Source organism: Peromyscus californicus, unplaced genomic scaffold (genome assembly GCF_007827085.1).
Source record: "Peromyscus californicus insignis strain IS unplaced genomic scaffold, ASM782708v3 Scaffold_6__1_contigs__length_162567912, whole genome shotgun sequence".
NCBI lineage: Eukaryota > Metazoa > Chordata > Mammalia > Rodentia > Cricetidae > Peromyscus > Peromyscus californicus.
Genome location: NW_026294584.1, coordinates 5,225,257 through 5,244,883, shown reverse-complemented (window position 1 = coordinate 5,244,883; position 19,627 = coordinate 5,225,257). Strand labels below are relative to the sequence as shown.

General features: G+C 39.3%; 1 protein-coding gene and 2 long non-coding RNA genes across 12 annotated transcripts in view; 1 reads left to right on the top strand and 2 right to left on the bottom strand.

Annotated features, from left to right (window-relative positions):
• The window catches only part of LOC128098739 (uncharacterized), a 27,913-nt gene extending 8,825 nt beyond the window's left edge, over positions 1-19,088 (bottom strand). Inside the window, exon 1 of the long non-coding RNA XR_008214315.1 lies at positions 18,986-19,088. This is a non-coding gene — a long non-coding RNA (uncharacterized LOC128098739). The remainder of the gene's footprint in view (positions 1-18,985) is intronic.
• Positions 1-19,546, bottom strand: part of LOC128098740 (uncharacterized) — a 181,127-nt gene extending 161,581 nt beyond the window's left edge. Inside the window, exon 1 of the long non-coding RNA XR_008214316.1 lies at positions 19,456-19,546. This is a non-coding gene — a long non-coding RNA (uncharacterized LOC128098740). The remainder of the gene's footprint in view (positions 1-19,455) is intronic.
• Magi2 (membrane associated guanylate kinase, WW and PDZ domain containing 2) overlaps positions 19,082-19,627 on the top strand; it is a 1,438,220-nt gene continuing 1,437,674 nt past the window's right edge. For 2 of the 10 annotated variants that reach the window (XM_052720125.1, XM_052720126.1), the window contains exon 1: positions 19,088-19,627. In XM_052720125.1, the coding sequence (XP_052576085.1) occupies positions 19,327-19,627 (301 nt within the window). In that variant the 5' untranslated portion in view covers positions 19,088-19,326. The other 8 variants (XM_052720128.1, XM_052720131.1, XM_052720134.1 and 5 more) reach the window with 7 other exon arrangements.

Genomic DNA, 19,627 nt, shown 5'->3' with positions numbered 1-19,627 from the left:
CATTCATTTCAAGATTATTAATATAATGAATAGCTTTTTCACATGAGCAAAAGGTATAGAGAAGACTATAATAGATTGTTTCTCCTGATACCATTTATTTACTTCAACACATGTCCAGAGCAACTATAAAGCATTTAGATCATAGCTCTAGCCACTGTCTCCCTCCAATATCTCAGATTCTGATACAGTATGTTTACTAATGGAACCTACTTAAGATTGTTTCCCAAAATCAATATTATTTCTTTTAAGGCCCAGGTTAGATAGACATAAATACATTCCCTTCAACAATATCAATGCTTTATATAAAAGCAAAGGGAATTGTGTTAATTAGAAATATATACCAGCAGCAGAGGTTACAGATGTGCCAGCTCAGGATCTTGAGACAAAAGCCATTCTAAACTTAGGACTGAGGGTGTTTGTAAGAAGAGGACATAGAGACAAGGGGAAAAGGCCAAACAGAGACTGGGAAGCCAGTGCTTCAGAAGGAATACCAGGAAGCACCAGAAACCAAAAGTCACACCAGGATCTCCCTGCCTCCCAGAAGGGACAGTGCTGCTGCTGACTGAGGAGAAGAGGGAAAAGGAAGGGACTACACTAGATGAAGTGGGTACAGAAGTCTCTGTGAACTCTCCTGAGGCCTTGGAGGCAGAACTCGAGGTATCATGATGTAAGGAAAGAATATTCTAGCCAGGAAAATGACAAATGAAGAAAATAATGGCCAAGGTAGTTCATGGTGGCAAACAGGTAGATAACAGGAATATAGTGAGTAAGGCAATCCAAGCCTGTTCAGTACTCAAGTTCTTGAAATTCAGTTTTCTACTGAAGACTTCCAATGGTGTCTTTCCGAAATATCTATTACTCATGTGCACATAGGTGGGAATGAATGAATGGTACTCAGCATTTCCTACAGCTGTAGCCCTTTAATACAGTTCCTCAAATTGTGGTGACCCCCACCATAAAATTATTTTTGATGCTACTCCATAACTGTAATGTTGCTACTATTATTAATTATAATATAAATATCTGTGTTTTCTGATGGTCCTAGGTGACCCCTGTGACAGAATCATTTGATTCCCCAAGGGGTCCTGGCCTACAGATTGAGAACCACTAACAAGAATGAAAAGCTAAAGGTATTGTGCAATCTTGAGTGACTCTAAGAGAAAAAAGCCATGGTGACTAGGCCAAAACAGACATTGGCTTTATCCATTTCTCTCCCTCCCTTGGTCTGGGCTCCATTTACTATGATAGTAACTAAGATATTTTGCCTGTACAAATTACAGCATGATAAACATAACAGTATTTTAAAAAATGATCCACCTGTTGTCCTCACTTTACATGTATGATTTGCTTGGGCTAGACATTGAAAACAGACTAAAGCGAAAGCTCCTTAAAACTGAATCACTGACAAGGGGTGATTGAATACATACATATAAGTAATATTATAGAGACTGAGCAGGTTGTATTTAGGAATGTATGTATGCATGTAAAAACAATTAATGAAAAAATTCCATGAATTTGAAAGAGAGCAAGAAGGGATATATGAAAGGATTCAGAGGGAGAAATGAGGGGGACGTGATGTAATTATATTATGATCTCAAAATATAAAAGAAGTAGTTAAAATATTGAATCACTGCTGCTTTTCACAACTCCCTTGGCACACCTCCAATCTTTCTTCTTCCACCTTCCCATCCAGGACTCTGTTTCTGGCATACATAGTTGGAAAGACCCCAGATTCCAAGTTAAGAACCATGTCCTGGAACATGTAATGAATGAATGCCTCAAATGTTAACTCAATTCTATAACCTAAAATGAAAGAAACAAACCATAAAAAAAGATTAAAATGTAACTTTGATGAATAGCTCTCTCTATGCTGATGCACTGAAATGTGCACAAAAAATCTATCCTTTAGTAAACAGAAATGTTGAATTAAGAATTGTTACAAAAATTACTATTTTTACTTATTTTCATGAATATAATTTCCATCTAATGTGAGCAATCACATATAATGTTTCATTATTTTGAATAAAATGATGATAAATATTCTAGTGAGTATTGGCAACTAACCAGAATAGATGTATCATAGAAAATATTTTGAAGATAAATGACATATTAATTAAATTACTATAAAACTATCTAATGCATTTAATGATTTATTGATTAAATACTGTTGTCAGTGCTATACATTACATATGTACTATGGTTAACCATATGTACCCTGATGAATTAATACCACTTATATTCAAATGAAACTCACTACTGATGAAAGGGGACATGCAAGTTAGCAATTTTGAAGCGATCTATGAAATGTCGGGGCAATGATGACATGATGATAAAGGAGTTCTGTGAATGGTGGGAAGAAAACACTGCAGAGGTGGCATCCTAAAAGAACCAGTGCTTGAAGTGGAGAAGTTAGCCACACACAACTCATCAGGCAAGAATGAAGAAATGAGAGTCCTAAAAAGGAACATAGAAAAAGTCCCAAAGCATGAAATAAAGTGCATAGTACATCATAAGGGGTCATGGAGAATTAACTGAATCAAGCCCCAAATATAGAAGGCCTTACAAGCTAACTTATGTTGTACCACAATCAAGTGAGTAAATAAATGAAAGATACAAATGATCTACCTTCTGACAGTCTATGCTCCTACCTTAGGATACAAATGCATTTTCCCTCAGTTGAAGAGTCTCTCCTCCAGATGGTTCCCAAACTGAAACTGTCACTCAAGCTGCTCTAGAACTCTCTCCTTAGAAGAGTCTTTCTTGCCTTTGTTTACACTAAAGTGGTGCTGCTCTCCAGTCCTTTGTAAAATTCTCATTTTCCTTATGAAAAGCTTACACATAGGAAAAATGCTAATGTAGGACAAATACCATATTTACAACTTTATATAACATACATCCCCTGGATTTCTTGTCTCTTCATTTTTGCAAATCAGGCTAAGAAAATCATAGAAATTGCCAAGCAACATTTGGTGTAGTGAAGACTCCAGGGAATAGTTAGCTTGCAACATACACCTTATTCTCTAATAAACATATATTTTAACTAATATCCAATGTGTATGAATAGATCAGAAGAGACATTTTTGGAGATGTTTCCATATCGTTATCTCAAAGGGATAAATTTAGTACAAAATTAACAGGTAACTTGACAAAATAATCAAAGATTTTGGATGGAATATAAAAGATGTTTCTAACTGTTTAGAGCTTATTTAGTATGTAAAGCTTTCCATACTTATAGAGAGACCTACAGTGGTCACCAGAGAAACAAACAAGGAAATAAATTTCCATTGGTTCTATGAAAAACTACATTTTTATTTACCATTTCCTGTAAATGTGAGAACTTAGAGGAACATTTATTTATAAATTAGTATTTGCTAGGAAACTTGGGAGTCTTGAAGTGAAAATGTAATATGTTTATTATTTTGTAATGCATAACATATTTCAGTGAATTCTTGAACTCTGCAGTCACACACTCACACAAACTCTCTATGGCCCTTGTGTCTTCAATTTTGATTAAAAAATCCCCAAACATCTAATTATATCAAATGAAGGTGATATATTTTTATTTCTACTTCTCTTCCCAACTGTACTGTTGACAAGAGAAATAACATTTTAAACATAGCCTTATGTAAGAATCTCAATTGCAGTGATTTTAAAATGCATCCTTAAAATTTATTTTAATTGTGGATTTTTAGTTGGAGTGATTTTCAAGTTGAACATGAAGCAGTGAGAGAAACTGAAGATAAGGGCAGGGAATTCTTTCAGAGATGATGAGAGGAAAGCAACAGACCTAATTTGTGCAATCCTGGACAATTACATGTGGGGAACACTAGAGCATGTTCAAAATGAAACATTGTTGGTGTTAAGCAGCACAGTGGGGGCCATGTGTTTGAGAACATTGTGCTGACATAAACAAAGCAATGTTAGCATTCATGCCTAGTAGTTAAACTGACAAAGATTATGATTTGTTCTCTACTCTATGCTAGATTTATATTATCTTTTCTTCTCTCAACTTTATACTAGACTTTATGAAATTCATCTTTCTCTTCTTCAGAAATTTGTAATACCTTTGATTTTCTCCTAAATTTTTACCCAAATTGGACTGACTCCTCTAAAACCCATTATACAGACATTCAATTGTCTTACAAATTTCCTGATAATTTTCTTGTCCTATGATCTAGCAAAGGAAATTTGAAGATTAAAATTCTATAAAGCAATGAAATTATTCCCAGTTATATCAAAGCCTATTTTATGCTATAATTTCTCTTGAAGAAATTTACCCCCTTTTACAAGTTTAAGAATCACTCTCTCTCTGATAGATGATAGAAGAGATAATTGTGACAAATCCTCACCATTTTCCCAGATTTCAGTCATCTTATTCTTTTAAATCCTTTAAAAATTTTTATTATAAGTGTTTAGTATTGTTGTCAGCTCATTTTGTGCTTAATATAACGAGTAATATTGTCTTCATGTTCACTGATAGCTATGTGTTCATTTTCTTCCTGCCCACATAATCTCCTTCATTCTCTCAGCTTTTATGTAGAATGCAAAGAAAAGTTACAATCTCAAAGAAACTATAGTTTAGAAGTCAAGCTGGGATGCTTTGGATGTTAAACTGTGAGTTTGGAAGAAAGGTGATGAAAAGATCCATGTTGCATGTTATGAGTTCAGTAGATTAAAGCACTCTTAGCTGATTACATATGAATTAAAAACACTTTTTAAATGATCTTTATTTAATCTTGAATTTCAAAGAGTCTCACATCTAAGCAAATGGTTGGGTCTCAATGAATGTATAAATTACATGAAATTACATGTTGTACTTGGAAGATATATATCTATGTGCTATCTAACACCTATATGCACAAGTTTAACATAATATATTTGTAGGAATATTATAAAATATGCATAGTTTATAATGAAATATGAAAGAATGCCTAGACAGTTTGCAACAATGTTAAAATTATTATGGAAAGAAATACATTCCCATTGTTTCTAAATGTTCACCAGCATTCATATTTGCAATTACTTGACAATGGAAACAAATTTTTTAAAATTTCTCATAATATATTTTTTCAAAGATGAGAAAAATGTACTTAACTGTACCTATTTCAAAATCTGATATGTTCATTTTCTTCACACAGCTTACTTGAGCCTACGTGGTTGTTCACTACTGAGGAATGTAGAATCCCTAGCACCCCAGGAAATGATGGGTGGGTATTGGCTATACTCCAAGCACTTGGGGAGTAGAGATAGGAGATCTCTGTAACAAGCTGGCTAGCAAGACCAGTGTGTTCTAAGTGTTGTTGATAGACCATGCCAGTTCACAAGACAGAAAGCAATCAGGGATCTAACATCAACTTCTGGCCTCCACACATACATGCACACACATGCATGTACAGATAGATGTACACACACATGTGACATGCATACAAACACATGCACATACATTACATGCATAAAGATGATAAATTCTTAAAAATTAAGCTGAATGAAAATGATGTTTATCAATATATCAATGAAAAAGACACTTTTTAAGCTTAAAAAGGTAACTGAAGGCAGATAGTGAGAAGACCTATGGAGAAGAAATTAAAGAAATTAAGCTGTACATTTGGAGAGCCAAGGAAAAAATAATATTAAACAAACATCTGCTGTTATGACCAGAAAAGTAAAACACAAGCAAATTGTACTTGTTAGTTTTCTGTATATATGGGTATATTAAAAATTATAAGGTGATTTTAAAAGATTTAGAATTCACAGAGTAAAAAGTGGAAAGTGGATTATTTATTTAAAATTTAAAGAGTGGAAGGGTGAAATGAGAACAGACAAAGCTATTTGATGTCACAAAATCAAAGTATCTAAAATTTTTACAGTATCTAAAAATTCCTACTAAGAAATGCATAGAAATTGTTAAAAATGATTTTTTGAGTTTAACAGACTATGAATTTATTAAGGAAAACTGGCAAGCTCCAAACAAACAGAGAGAAAAACAAATAAAAAATGCAAAGTCTGATATTGATATAGAAGCAGCAAGACTGTAGATTAAGTAAAAAGAATTTTTTGTATCAGTGTCCAGAAAGCATCCTTTCTTGTTTTATATATAGGTTGAATATGATAATAAAAGCATTGGGAGTTCTCACTGGTGAACCTATTAAGATTTATAAAACATAGGGAAAAGAGTAAGTCATAGAACAAAAATATATACATTTTATATGTTCTCTTCTTTTGAGCCAGTCAAACTTCTCTACAATTTATGATAGTTAAGATAGAACAATGATTTCAGAAAAGTTCTCCATCAGCTTTCTTCTCTACTCTGTGTATTTTCATGGTCATGAATTTCATGCAGAAGCTCTTTTTAAGAACTAAGTTCTTTTAGAAATTTCTAGCAACCAAAATAACCCCAAGACTCTTGCCAATTTAACCAAGATTTGCTTTTAGTCAGAGTTTGCTTTTTCTGTTTTCTACTCTGTTGGATAAAGCCATAACATAGAAGCATTTTCACACATATTCTGTCAGTCCAGACTCTCCAAACATTGGCTTTCATTCCTAGATACTGGACTTAGACATGGCACAGCCAGGGAATTATTGGACTGGGCCAAGAATGGCATGGCTAATGTACACATCAACTCACAGCACCTTTAGTTACTTTCAGAAGTGTTGCATAATATCAAGTCAGTCAGAGTTTCCACATGAATGGGAGAGTGGCCCCCAGGCCTAGCCTTTGGTGGGAGCTTATTAACAATGATGATTTCTGAGGGATGTTACTCCCTTTAGAGGCATGGCTGCTATCAGGTTATCCATGCCACAGCTGATGTCTCCATACTCATGAGCATATGGGTAAAACTAACTAGACTTGAAGATTATTAATTAAAATAAAACAAGGACATGAAGTTGAGAAGGAGTAACAGTGGGGGGGCACTAGGGAAGTTGAAGGGAGGTATTGATGGATATAACCAAAATACATAGGACAATATAAAAAATTCAAAGAACAAATTTTATGTATATATATATATGTATATATATGTATATATATATATATATATATACACAGTATTCATGACTGTTCCTCTTTTAATACAATTTAGGCAAAGCTAGGAGGAAAAAGTTCTAGTCTATAGGAACACAAATGTGACCCAACTGTAGAGTGAAACTCGAAATCTATATGAACTTTTAGGTGAAAACAAGATAAAATAAAATTGCTGAGGTCAGTAATAGGTAAGGACTTACTGTTAGACATATTTTGATTAAAAGTCTAAGGATTTGCAATATGCGAAACAAATGGATGTAGCAAGATTGTTATTTCTAGGTAGAGGGTATAAGCATGTGACAAAAATGACTATGAACCCTCTGTAGGGCATTATCTGTCCTCACCAATAATTTAACCAGAATCTCTCATACCCTTCCCTGATCCAGGATTGCCTTAAATTCTATAGAATCTGATTTTTTTCTTAAATTCATGCTAATTTATAAATATCTCAATATTTATTAACATTGCCTATCTGTGTTCTACCATGCTAAGTTCTTACTAAGGATATAAAGGGATAATCTTCCCATATAAGAGATAAAAATCTATATGAAGAAAGTATCCATATCCTAGAACTTCTGAAAGTATCACTTTAGCCTTATGAAAAATTGGTGAGCTTTGACATTGTGCCAGACAATGTGGCAGGTCCTAAGAATGCAAAGATAACATGGCAAGGATATTGTACTACATAGTGTCATCCATTCTTGCTGTAGAAGACAGATTTGTAAAAAAGAAGGGTCTCAGAAGTCACAGTGCTACAAAAGATATATGGAGACATTACAAGAGTGGTCTTTGGAATAGCAAAAAGCAGCAGAAATTATTTTTAAAACAAATGTGGTTCCAGAAGTCTTCCTTTGCAGGTGAATGAGTATAAACCAGATGGATAAAGGGCTGTATTTCAGACAGACACAGAATCTTGAAATGGACTAGACCTAAAATGTGGTGGTAGACTGTAGGCATTGCCTCTCCTTGCTCCAATATTAAACATTACTAAATTTCAGCTTTGAAATTTTTGACTTTCCTTATATCCCAAGGGTCTTATTTTAATTTTTGATTATCTTAAAGAATCCATAGTATCTTATCTTACCTGGGATACAAAGGAAGACGGCTATTGCAGGCATGTTGTCACCTTGAACTATGAAAAGATGAGGAATAGAGATAGTATGCTCTATGAAACTGTAGTAGGCAGAGGAGTGTCCTGTTGGCGCCCACAGAGGTTTCCTAGTGAGATCTGAGCTTGCTTTACCAGCAGAGATGCGTAGGAGGATGGCTGGACCACGGGCCTGAATATCAGGTGTTTGGAAGGGTCTACATTTGGCTGTATCTTGTCTACATTTTGTCTTTTGATCCTCCCCTTGGCATAGTCATAAAAAGCCCTTTTGAATAAAGTTCTGGGCTGGTGGATAAGAATCCAGGCCCTCTCGAGGCTATCCTGTGCTTCTGTCTCTCTTTTCATCTATCTAAATATTTCTCACTTCTCCCTCCTCAAGAGTACCCTGGGGACAAAAGGTGGGGGCTGGTCCCCCACAAATGGCACCATGAACAGGTACTTGGAACTTGGCAAAAGGAGTGATAGGGGTATCATGGGTATAAGGAGGCTGCTGATAAGGACTTGAAAAATAAAAGTGAAGGTATTTTATTCTTGGGAATGAAAGTCAAGTGACTGAAAGATGCCCAAGTGAGGCTGCAGCATATATCTCTTTCTATCTAGTTTCTCTCTTTCTTTCTCTCTTAATCTCTATCTACTACAATTAGGTTTTAAAATGTTAGTATAAGTAAGTCATAGAAATGTAGGCTTAAGTATATTAGAGTAGACTATAGGCTTTAGGTCTAGCAACACAGTGAAGGTATAATAGAGGGTTTAACTTAGAGTAGTTTTTTTTTCTTCCAAATACAAGTGGAACCTGGGACACAGAAAGCAGCATCCATGGTACACTGTGAGCTTGGCAGTCTGAGCAGCTTCAGAAGCTCCAGAAGCTGCCAACAATGGCGGGTGCCAGAGCCAGTGCAAGCTACAGCAGCCAGGCAGCTGAGACTCACGGGACATCAGTGCAGCACAGGTGGCAGATGCCTGAGACAGGGTGAGCATGGAAGGTCTGCAAGCTTTCTGCCATGAAAAAGCCATGAGGAGCAGAAATGCCATGCCATGAGAGAGGCAAATGGCAGGAAGAGACTTGGAGTGCAGCAAAGACTTTGGACCCTAGATGCCAGAGCAGGACTGTCTCCTGGAGCCACAGTCCCTGGCAGCAAGAGCCCAGCAGAGATGCCATGGAAGAGGTGGAAAGCCGAGAGGGCAGCTGGACAGTGAGAGTGCAGGGTGCCATGGCAGCTATGTAAGACACAGCCTCCATAGAAAGATTCCCTCAGAGTGCACACCAGGAGGGCCAGGGAACAGGTTCTCTGACACTGAGTGCATTTCAGGAGCACCAGGGAGTCTGAGGCTGCATTTGGCAGAGCATGGGATTTGAGGACCACCAGCATAGCAGGTAAAGCAGCTGTGGTGCAGTGGCTGTGACTGCTGGGTTTGCTCCCAGACCCAGGGTGCTGAGAGCAGTGGCTCATTGTAGCAGGGGCAGCCTCTTGAACTCATGTGGTATGAGGCTATTGGAAGTCCTCAAGGCCTCAGAACACAGGGATCCTGGGAATGGCCAGTTATGGGAGGCACAGACAGACTGAAACTATGAAAGCCAGGAGCCAAAAGCTTTGCAGTTTCTGTTTGCTGGCTTTGCAGAGAGCTTTTCCAAAGACCTCATAGCGTCTCAGTTACTATGGCAGTTACTTCTTCCAAGGGAAGGTTCCCAGGGAAAGACTGTCGTAAAATGCTGCTGAGAGTGAAGTTTCAGCAATACTTGTCTGAACTAGAATTGTTACTAGAATAGTTAACTACAAAATGGTTTTGGTTGTGAATTTCTTCATATTTAGAACTTTAAGATTGATATCAGAAAGCTTTCTAGAAATTTAGGAGTGGTACCAGAATTTTTTTTTTTTTTTTTTTTTGGTTCAGAATTCTTTTTGAACTTTTCAAACTTAAGAAATGAGACAGAGAGGAGTGATTCCATTGCAATGGGACAATTTTTACTTTACCTGCACATATAGACTCTATTAACTGTGGTGATTCACGAACTGTTTTGTGTTTAAAATGGAACTATTCTAATGGAGAAATTTGGGGTTTTTCTACCTAAGCTCAAGATGCAGCTTAAGAAATTATAAAGTGGGACTTAATATTCCTCATTCTATTTAACTGAGATTAAAAAAAATTTTCTTGTTACTTGAGTGGATTAATGTTAAGTTGTGTTAATGTGCCCTATGTTTTGTATAGTTCCATTAAAAAAATTGCTTTTGGATGTTTGATAAAGTTTTTAAAGTGTTAATGGTTATATTGAGAATATTGCTTTTGAATGTAGGTTTGTAGGACTTGTAATTGTGTATAGTAATATTTATGCTAGAGTTATTATGTTAACCTGTTGATCCTGATGCACCATGGTTTGATAAAATTAAGGGAGTATTTAAGTTTGATGTGGATGCATCAGAAGGTTATTCTGTGTTTTGTTAGCAAGAAATGCAAATGGTTTAAGAGCAATTAAGAGATTGCTTTAAAGTGTATTTTTGCTAAAGTTTTTAGAGTAGTTCTATCAAGAGTTTGCTTTTGGATGTAAGTTTGAGAGAACTGTAATTATGTATAGTAATATTTATGTTAGAATTATGTTAACCTGTTAATGTTTGGTGAAGCTAAGGGAGTCTTTAAGTTTGATGCAGTTACATCCGGAGTTTGATTTATTTGATGTGATTGCATCAAGAGTTTATTGATTTTAAAAAAAGGGCTTGGTATGCTGTAGTCACCCATTCCAAAAAGGACATTCCATCTTTATCATCCTCTACTCCTTCACTGTGAGGCATGACAGCTATGGGGATTGCTGTGGTTGTTGCAGCTACTTGAAACCTCTTAATGGAGATCTTTTTAAAATATTAAGAATGGGGACCTGTTGGAGCCAACAAAGGTTTTCTAGTGAGATCTGAGCTTGCTTTACCAGCAGGGCTGCATAAAGGATGACTGGACCATGGGCCTGAATACCAAATGTTTGGAAGGGTCTAGACTTGGTTGTATCTAGCAAAGGGGAGGTCTTTTGCTCCTTCCCTTGGTATTATTATAAAAATCCCTTTTGAATAAAGTTCTGGGCCAGTAGATAAGGATCCAGGACCTCCTGAGGTTAGCTTGTGTTTCTGTCTTTCTCTCTTCTCTCTACAATTATTTCTAAATCTCTGATCCCTCACTCATCAAGAGTACCCAGGTGAAGATGGGGGTTGGTCCTTCACAGTGTCACCTGTGAAAGAGTTCAGTGTCTACCACCAGAGACTCGAGTGAGTGATGTAATATAGCAAAGTGAAGAGAAGTTGAATATGGAACTTAAATTGCTAAATCAGCTAAATCTAAAATAAGAACTTGGATTTTCTGGAGGGCCTAGAATAATCATGGGAGTCCTGGAAAGTGGAAGAGACTGAATCAGTGTGATGGGATGCATGAAAGACTCTACCAGGGATCATGTTTCAGATACGGACCAAAGAGAGCTCAAACCAGGGAACACAGTCTCCAGGACCATAAAATTAAAGGTATAGGAAGGTCCCTCCATAGCCTCCAGAAAGAGCAAAGATGCTCTAACATTTGAACTGCAACTGAGGATGATTTGTGTTAGAAGTCTCACCCCAAACTGTACAAATGAGTGTGCTGCTATAAACAACCATACTTGTGTTACTTTATTACAGAAGCAACAGGAAAAATGGAAATGCTTGACATAATATCTCTAGATATCAAGAGAGCCCTTGTCTGAATATCTGCTGAACTGTTATTACTCCTTATTAAAGTATTCAACATGTCTGTATGTATTTGACAAGGATTTTTAGATAAGTTATAGATTTCTTCACATATAGGTAGAATTTGTATGTTTATTGGTCAATCAGATGTCAAGTTTTCTGTCTGCTTCTATTTACAAAGGTAAACAAACAATATATACTCACTAATAAGGTCTTTAAATGTAACCTAGGCTAAGAGCTTTAAAGTGACATAGACATAAATCAAATCACAACCCTATCCTTACAGATAACGTAATTTAAAATATAAGAAGTTCTATTTCCTCACCTATTAAAAATGAATAGAAAACTCTTAAGCCAGGGTCCATAGAACCATACCTTGAGAAGAGGATTGTATGTAAAAGATTATTGAGAGAATCAGTCTAAAGAATAAGCAAGATAGGAAAAGATGTGATTTCAGGTCAAATCCTAGCTTCAGTAAGATCTTGCAAGGGAGCTTCAGGTGGATATTATGTCTGTGATTGTCTTCCTACTAGAGGAGGCAGACCAGGCTCTCCCATTCTCTTGGGTAACACTTGATAAATATATCCTGAGAGAGAAGTTAACTTACAGGTGGTGCCTCATGGGTTTCTAAGTCTGAAGCAGAAAACATCTAGCAGTTTTTTATGCATTCTTTCAAAAAGAGACATGATACATGAAGCAAAAGATAGGGGAAAGATATTCCAGTTCAATCAATGGGACATATGGAGGCTATTTCAGAGAAACCTGAGTGTGTGTGTGTGTGTGTGTGTGTGTGTGTGTGTGTGTGTGTGTATTCACACACATGTATTACTGTGAGTCTGGAAGTTAGAGGTCAACCTAGGGTGTTGTCCTCAACTGTTCTCTACCTTATTGTTTTCAGACAGGATTTCTCACTGAACTTGAAGCTCATGAGTTAGACTGAACTGGCAGGGGCATCCTATCTCCATACCCCGAGGCCCAAACACTAGGGATGTAGCACACACCTTTTACACACGTGCTGGGGATCAGGAGTTCATGCTTGTACAGCAAGAACTTTACCAACTGAACTCTTTCTCCAAACTCTAGTATCTTGTTTTTATATCATGTCTAGTGTTATGCTCTGCACCTATGATGCTATTATGAAATTCTATCTTACAATATATATAAAATCCAAAAATAGTAAAGAAAGCAAAGGATAAATAAGGAAATATGAAGGTATTCCAGAAATGAAAGTAATCAAATTGGTGGAAAATTTACAGTTCTGAGATCACAAAATGGTGTTGATTTCTGTAGTATTGTTCACAGAGCAAATGAGACTGACAACAATTTGCTTTCATCTTTAAAAAAAAATTAGTCTTCTTAACGTCAACCAATCAACAGACAATATATTACTTGATGATAATAAATCTGATGCAAAATATTATCTCTCTCTCTCCCCTGCAACAAATCTAAGCACCCCCAGAATAACTGTAATTCTTTCCTATAGAAAAGCATCGAATTACTATCATTGCTACCTTCATTCTCTATATTTGATCACGCCTTCATTTCCCACAGTGCTTTAAAGGTTTTAAAGTATATTCACATTTTATATGATGCTTAGAATAACCTTGTCATATATATTTCACCACCTTTTTACAAGTGACAGAATAAGCTCTGATTGGCTAAGTGACTAAGTGAAGGTTGTACAGAAAAAAAGCATATTTCAATTTCTGAATACCAAGATTGAGATCTCCACACAGTTCACTTTAATTCTGTATGAGCTGAAGTCTGAGCAGAAGACCAGAAAGCATATTGTGATTGGAAGAGAGAAAATTCAATAAAGAACTGTTGATGAGTTCCAATGCATGGAGTGGGCCTTAAGTCAAATCAGACATTGGTTGGTGACTCCCACAAAATTTGTTCCACTATTACCCTAGCATATTTTGCAGGCTGGAAAGCATTGTAGATCAAAAAAGTTTGTGTCTAGGTTGATATTTATGTTCCTCTTTAGGTAGCCTGCAGATCACCTTACAGTGTACCAAAGACCCTAGAATGTGTGGGTGAAGGTTCTCTGTAGGCACCAGCTCAACCTTTCAATGTTCAATGAGTTGCATGGGTGTTGTCTTCCACAATTGGCTCTTGCTATCAGTTTATAAAGAGCAAACTATTGTCTTAGGAATATCCTGGGTTGTTTGGATATTTCCATGGGACTCCTTTGGACAACAACTCAATTGCATGTAACCCAGTCCCAGTACTGGAAATTTTGTTTGGTGACAAGAGAAGGCTAGTTGTGACTTCATCTCCTCCATTATTTGGAAACTTCATTATGATCACCTTCATATATTTTAAGAAGTTTCCATTGCGCTAGGTTTTCATACCACCGTTCAAATGCCTCTCAGTTCTAGCTGTCTCTCCCACATTTCCTCCATCAAGTCCCTGTCCCCATCTGATTTCCCCACTCACAGTAACCCCCCCACGAACAGTCCATCCATAAAATCTATATTATATTCTATTTTCCCCTCCCAGGGAGATCCATATGTCCTCCTTATTCCTTTCCTCTATACATAACCTTTCTGGGTCTACAGATTGTAGCTTATCATTTACTTAATGGTTAATATCCACAAGTAAGTGAATACATGCCATATTTATCTTTTTAGGTCTGGGTATGAGAGGAGAGCAATAAGAATGCATTATACACATGAATGGAATTTGTAATTTAATAAATGAAATTAATAAAAATTGTCAGGGCCCAGTGTTGGAGTCCAGTCCTGAACTTTAAGGGTCCCTTGAAGGGGGTAGTAAGGAATTGAGAAATGCTAGATAGAAAATGTAGAAGTAGATGAAGAAAAAAGATAGAGACACAGGATAGCTTCTGGAGAGCTCTGGGTCAATATCCAGCAGCTTCAAGTTTATTTCTAATGGACTTTTTATACACTAGCAAGAAGAGAGACAAAAGACCTCCCCCTTTCAAGATCAAAGCACAAAGTACAACCAAGTGTAGACCCCTCAAAACACCTGGTAAACACGGCCCACAGCAAAGCATCATGTGATTAGGCCTTGAAGTATAAGACACTACGTAACCAGGCCTTTGCATCCTATTATGCAGCCTTGGAGAGCAACATAAACTCTGAATCTCTGACCTTGAGTCAAACCAAAGCTGGAATCTTTGTGGGCTCCCACAAAAAAATAACTAAAGAGTTCTATACATCTAAAATCAAGTTGAAAAGATGTAAAATTTGTTGCAGAAACAAAGAAATATGACATGTTTATTTTGATACAAAGCATTTGATAAAATCTTAAACTTATTCTTAACAAAAGTCTTGGTTAAGTAGGGGGAAAATAATTATTCAAATTTTAACAAACAGCTTTTCTTATGCTCTCATCTTATAAATATGCAATATAAAAAAATCGTTTTGCCAGTTTTCTGTATAAATCACAGTACTTAAAAGAGGGTATGTGCCTACCCAGACCAGGTCGACTTATTTAGCAGCCTAGCTATGAGAAGTCTATGAAACACTGCTTCAGAAAACTATCTTAGCCTCCATATTGTATAAATGGGGTTTGTTGTTGCTGTTATGTTTGAGATTATGATTACAACATTTCTCTCTTTCCTTTTCTCCCTCTAAACCCTCTCTCATACCCCATGCTTTCCATCAAATCCATGTCTTCTTTTTTCACTAATTGTTATTGCATGCATATAAGTATATAAATATACAAATATATTCTTAAATATAATACATTCAGTTTGATGGGGGAAGAAATATTGAGGGGGTTAGGGATAAAGATTGGTGGTACAGGACTTACTTAGCATGTACCAGGTGTTAAATTAGAAACAGCATTCATATACATATATATGTAAATATACTGATATATGACACATATATCAGTACTACAATGAAATTACAACATATATATAATTCTGTGTGTGTGTGCATGTGTGTGTGTATGTGTGTGTAGTAAATGAAGGTAAAATAGCAAAGAGACTTCTAAAGAACACAGAAATAACCACTATAGGAAGCAGCCACTACCTACAAGGCTATAGGATGGCGTTCAAATCCAAGGAGGGAATAACTTAGACTGACTTCTCACCCTGACAAGGCATAAAGTCAGATAGTTAGATCTGATTAGTGATATATGGCCATGGCTCACATAATGGTCAAGATAATTGTTGAGATGTCACATAGTTGGTGGGAACATACCAGTTGCACTCCAGGAAAAACTTACGAAAAGGCCACTGAAAGGCCAGGGAGACTTGGTAAAGCTTACTGAATTCTTCACACCACTGGCTAGAAATCCAACCACAGAGCACATCCTAGAGCAAGCTCAACAGCATCTGAAGCACTGTAAGAACTTCCAGTGACAAAGTCCAGCACTGTGTCAGTGAATAGCTGTCTTAGCTAGCTTTCTACTGTGTGATAGAGCACTCTGTCAAAAAGCAACTTGGGGAGAACGCAGTTAATTTCATCTTATATTCCACCCTTGAGGAAAGTTAGGGCAGGAACTCAAGTCAGGAACCTGGAGGCAGGAACCAAAATGTAGGCTACAGAGGATCACTGCTTATTATCTGTGGCTGGCTCACTCTGCCTTCTTATTCCACCCAGAACCACCTACCCAGGGTGGTACTCTTCCCAGAGGGCTGGACCCTCTCACCCTTCCACATCAATCATTAATCAAAAAAATGTCCTACAGACTTGCCTACAAGAAGTCTGAGAGAGGAATTTTCTCAATTGCAGTTCCTCTTCCCAGAAATATATGACCTGCATCAAGTTGACTGACAACTAACTGGGAAGACAAGAGAGAACTGCTTGAAGATTCTGATTCTAAAATCAGGGTACAAGGCAAAACAGGGTGGATGGGGAGCTGAAGAGCCCTGATATCACTGAGCTCCACGGCTCTTCTGGCTTAAGGACGATGTGAGTGAGTTTCTTATGAAAACAGCTGCTCCATTGTTTTTCTTTTCTCCCTCAAAAGGAGCAGACCTAAATGTATGGTCAGACTCTACTGAGTGCTGGTATGACACACGGCAAGTTGTGTGAGTGGGAGGGATGAGTTCAATGCAGTGACTGGATGGAGGTGTGAAGACAAGACAGAGGTTCGGAATGGATGGAATTATTGTTACATTGGTTAGATGCAACACTTTGTAAACGATTTAAACATAGCTTTGTAAACTCCATCTCTGTGTGCCTCCTTTTCCTCACCTGTAAAGAAGCACATAATATAAACATAACAGAAGAACAGGTAATATACAATTAGAACATTAAATATTAGCCTACATGAGGATGGTAATTTGTAACTGGTGTTAGGCAAATGCAAATTCTGCTCACTATCTGTTTCCACTCAGAATGGTGTTTTCTATAATCCCTGCCGAGTTGGGTGAGACTAGGCTTTTGCTGGCAATCTCAGAGACTCCTGAGCACTTCCTAAGGCCAAGACTGGATCGCCCCACTAGTCACGGCCAACTTACTGGAGATCCATTTTCTCAAGTGGAAAAAGACACTACATTAATCAAATTTATCCTTTTTAAAGATCTTCAATTCTGATGCACTCTGCTGTCCTCTCCACCAGGAAAAAATAAAAATAAAAAGTGAGTGAAGGAAAGAGGCAGGAAACTGCTATTCACAGCCCAGCAAGCTGGGCCAGGCAAGCACTGCACATGCTTTCCCTGATTTTCTCCTCACTGCATCATGCCCTAATTAGGATTTTGTTAATCATATTTAAAAAGAAGCAAACCGAGAAAGGTAGAACAGTTTGCTAAATACTGCACTCCTGAGAAGCAGCAGAGCCAGGATTCAAACCCCCGAGTTTCTGTTTGGGTCGTCTAAGCCTTTTGAGCTGTACGGCTTTCCTCCCACACGCCATCCCAGACATCTTAACTGCTGCTGATTTCCATGCTCTGATTTACAAAGATGAGTGGGTGAATGACTGTATTTTTTTCTTTGTCTGAAACATATTATTTCAAAGTTAAGCAAATGGAATTTAAGCTACAGGAACTTGAGAAGATCACTCAAGGTTTCACAGGGGAAGTCAGCAGCTCTTGTGCTCTGCGCCCTGTTTAGCTTTCTTCCTGGCTGTAAATTTGGAGACAGGAAAGGAAAGGAGATATAGGTGGGTACAGTGAGCTGAGTTCATGCCCCACCAAGAGCTCTCTTGCCTTTTCTGTAGTGGGGGGTGCTTGTCCGATGATTACATTAAGGCTTAGTCCCCAGGTACAAGCTTGACTCCTGTCCAGGTTAAACCTTCCATTTCTACACCTCGGCTCTCACTCCAATCATCTTTTCAACTCCTCCCCTCATCGACCCTCACCACTTTTCAACTAGGGCAGTTGCTGTTTATCCTGCCCCACTCCACCCTCTTCAGTTTCTTTCCCAGGGGACTCGTGGCCTTGGTCTGCAGCTGCTGCTTCACCTTCTTCCTGCTGCCAGGACAACCAGATTCCTTCCTCTAACTTTCCCTCCTCGGAGGGGGACTTCTGAGAACTTTGCTAGGAATGTAAGACTGTAAAAGTGAAGCGAGACAACAGGGAAGTCTAGCTCTGGCTGCCAGGCCCTCTGCAGTCCCGTGCTAGAACCTGGAACTCCAGCTTTCCGGTGGCGGGATGGAGCCCCGGCAGGCAGGCGCCGCCGCAGATGGGCCACCAGGCACCGGGCTTGCCATCGGGTCCCTGGATTTCTGCTTCATCCTTTCTGGAGTGTGAACAAGTCGAGGTGTCCTGAGGGCGAGCAGCCGGGCTCACAGGGAAGCTGAAGGCAGGTCCAGCCTGGGCTCCGGGCCCTTCTCGCCGGCCTCCCCACGCCGGGCCTCGGCTCCCCTCCTTCCCGGCTCCCGCCTCCTCCCGCAGGCTGCGGGGCGGCCCGGGCCTGCCTCTCTCTCTCTCTCCGCCTTCACTACCGGGTCAAGCCGCGGAGGGAGGGAGACGGCGGCGAAGCCCTCCCTGGCGCTCCACCCGGTGCGCGCGCCTCCTCCCCGGGCTCGCATCCCCCTCCCCGCCCGCTCGCATCCTGCCAGTACAGTACAACTAGTACACGCGCACACACACGCGCTCCCCACCGCCGCCACTGCAGCTGCCATGGATATCGGCTAACAACACAGAGGCCGGCGAGCGCGCGCGCGCTCCCACTCGCAGCACGCAGGAGTGGCCCCCGGCATCCTTACCCTCTCCCCACCCCCACGCCACCCGCTCACCAGCTCGGCCACTGCTCGCGCTGGCTCAGCCTCCGCCACCGCCACTAACGCCGCCAACGCCACCACAGCTTCCTCCGCTGCGGGGCCACAGCCTTGAGTGTCATTCAAGGGACAGCACAACCTCACCCAAGCTCTCCTACCTCTGCCCAGCCGTCCCTCGCATCCTCCCCCTTCCTCCGCCACACTCCATCCAAAGAAGAGGGAAAGCGCGGAGCAGAGGGGAGACAGGCAAAGTCTGCCACCCTCGTCCCTTGGCCCCCTGGCTCCTCCATCCCGATTTTGACTCCCAACCCCTCTTCTCCAAAGGACCCTCAGGAACTGAGGCGACTCACCCTACTGCCATGTCCAAAAGCTTGAAAAAGAAAAGCCACTGGACTAGCAAAGTCCACGAGAGTGTCATTGGCAGGAACCCGGAGGGCCAGCTGGGCTTTGAACTGAAGGGGGGCGCCGAAAACGGACAGTTCCCCTACCTGGGGGAGGTGAAGCCGGGCAAGGTGGCCTATGAAAGCGGCAGCAAGTTGGTATCCGAGGAGCTGCTGCTGGAGGTGAACGAGACCCCCGTGGCGGGGCTCACCATCAGGGACGTTCTAGCCGTGATCAAACACTGCAAGGACCCCCTCCGGCTCAAGTGTGTCAAGCAAG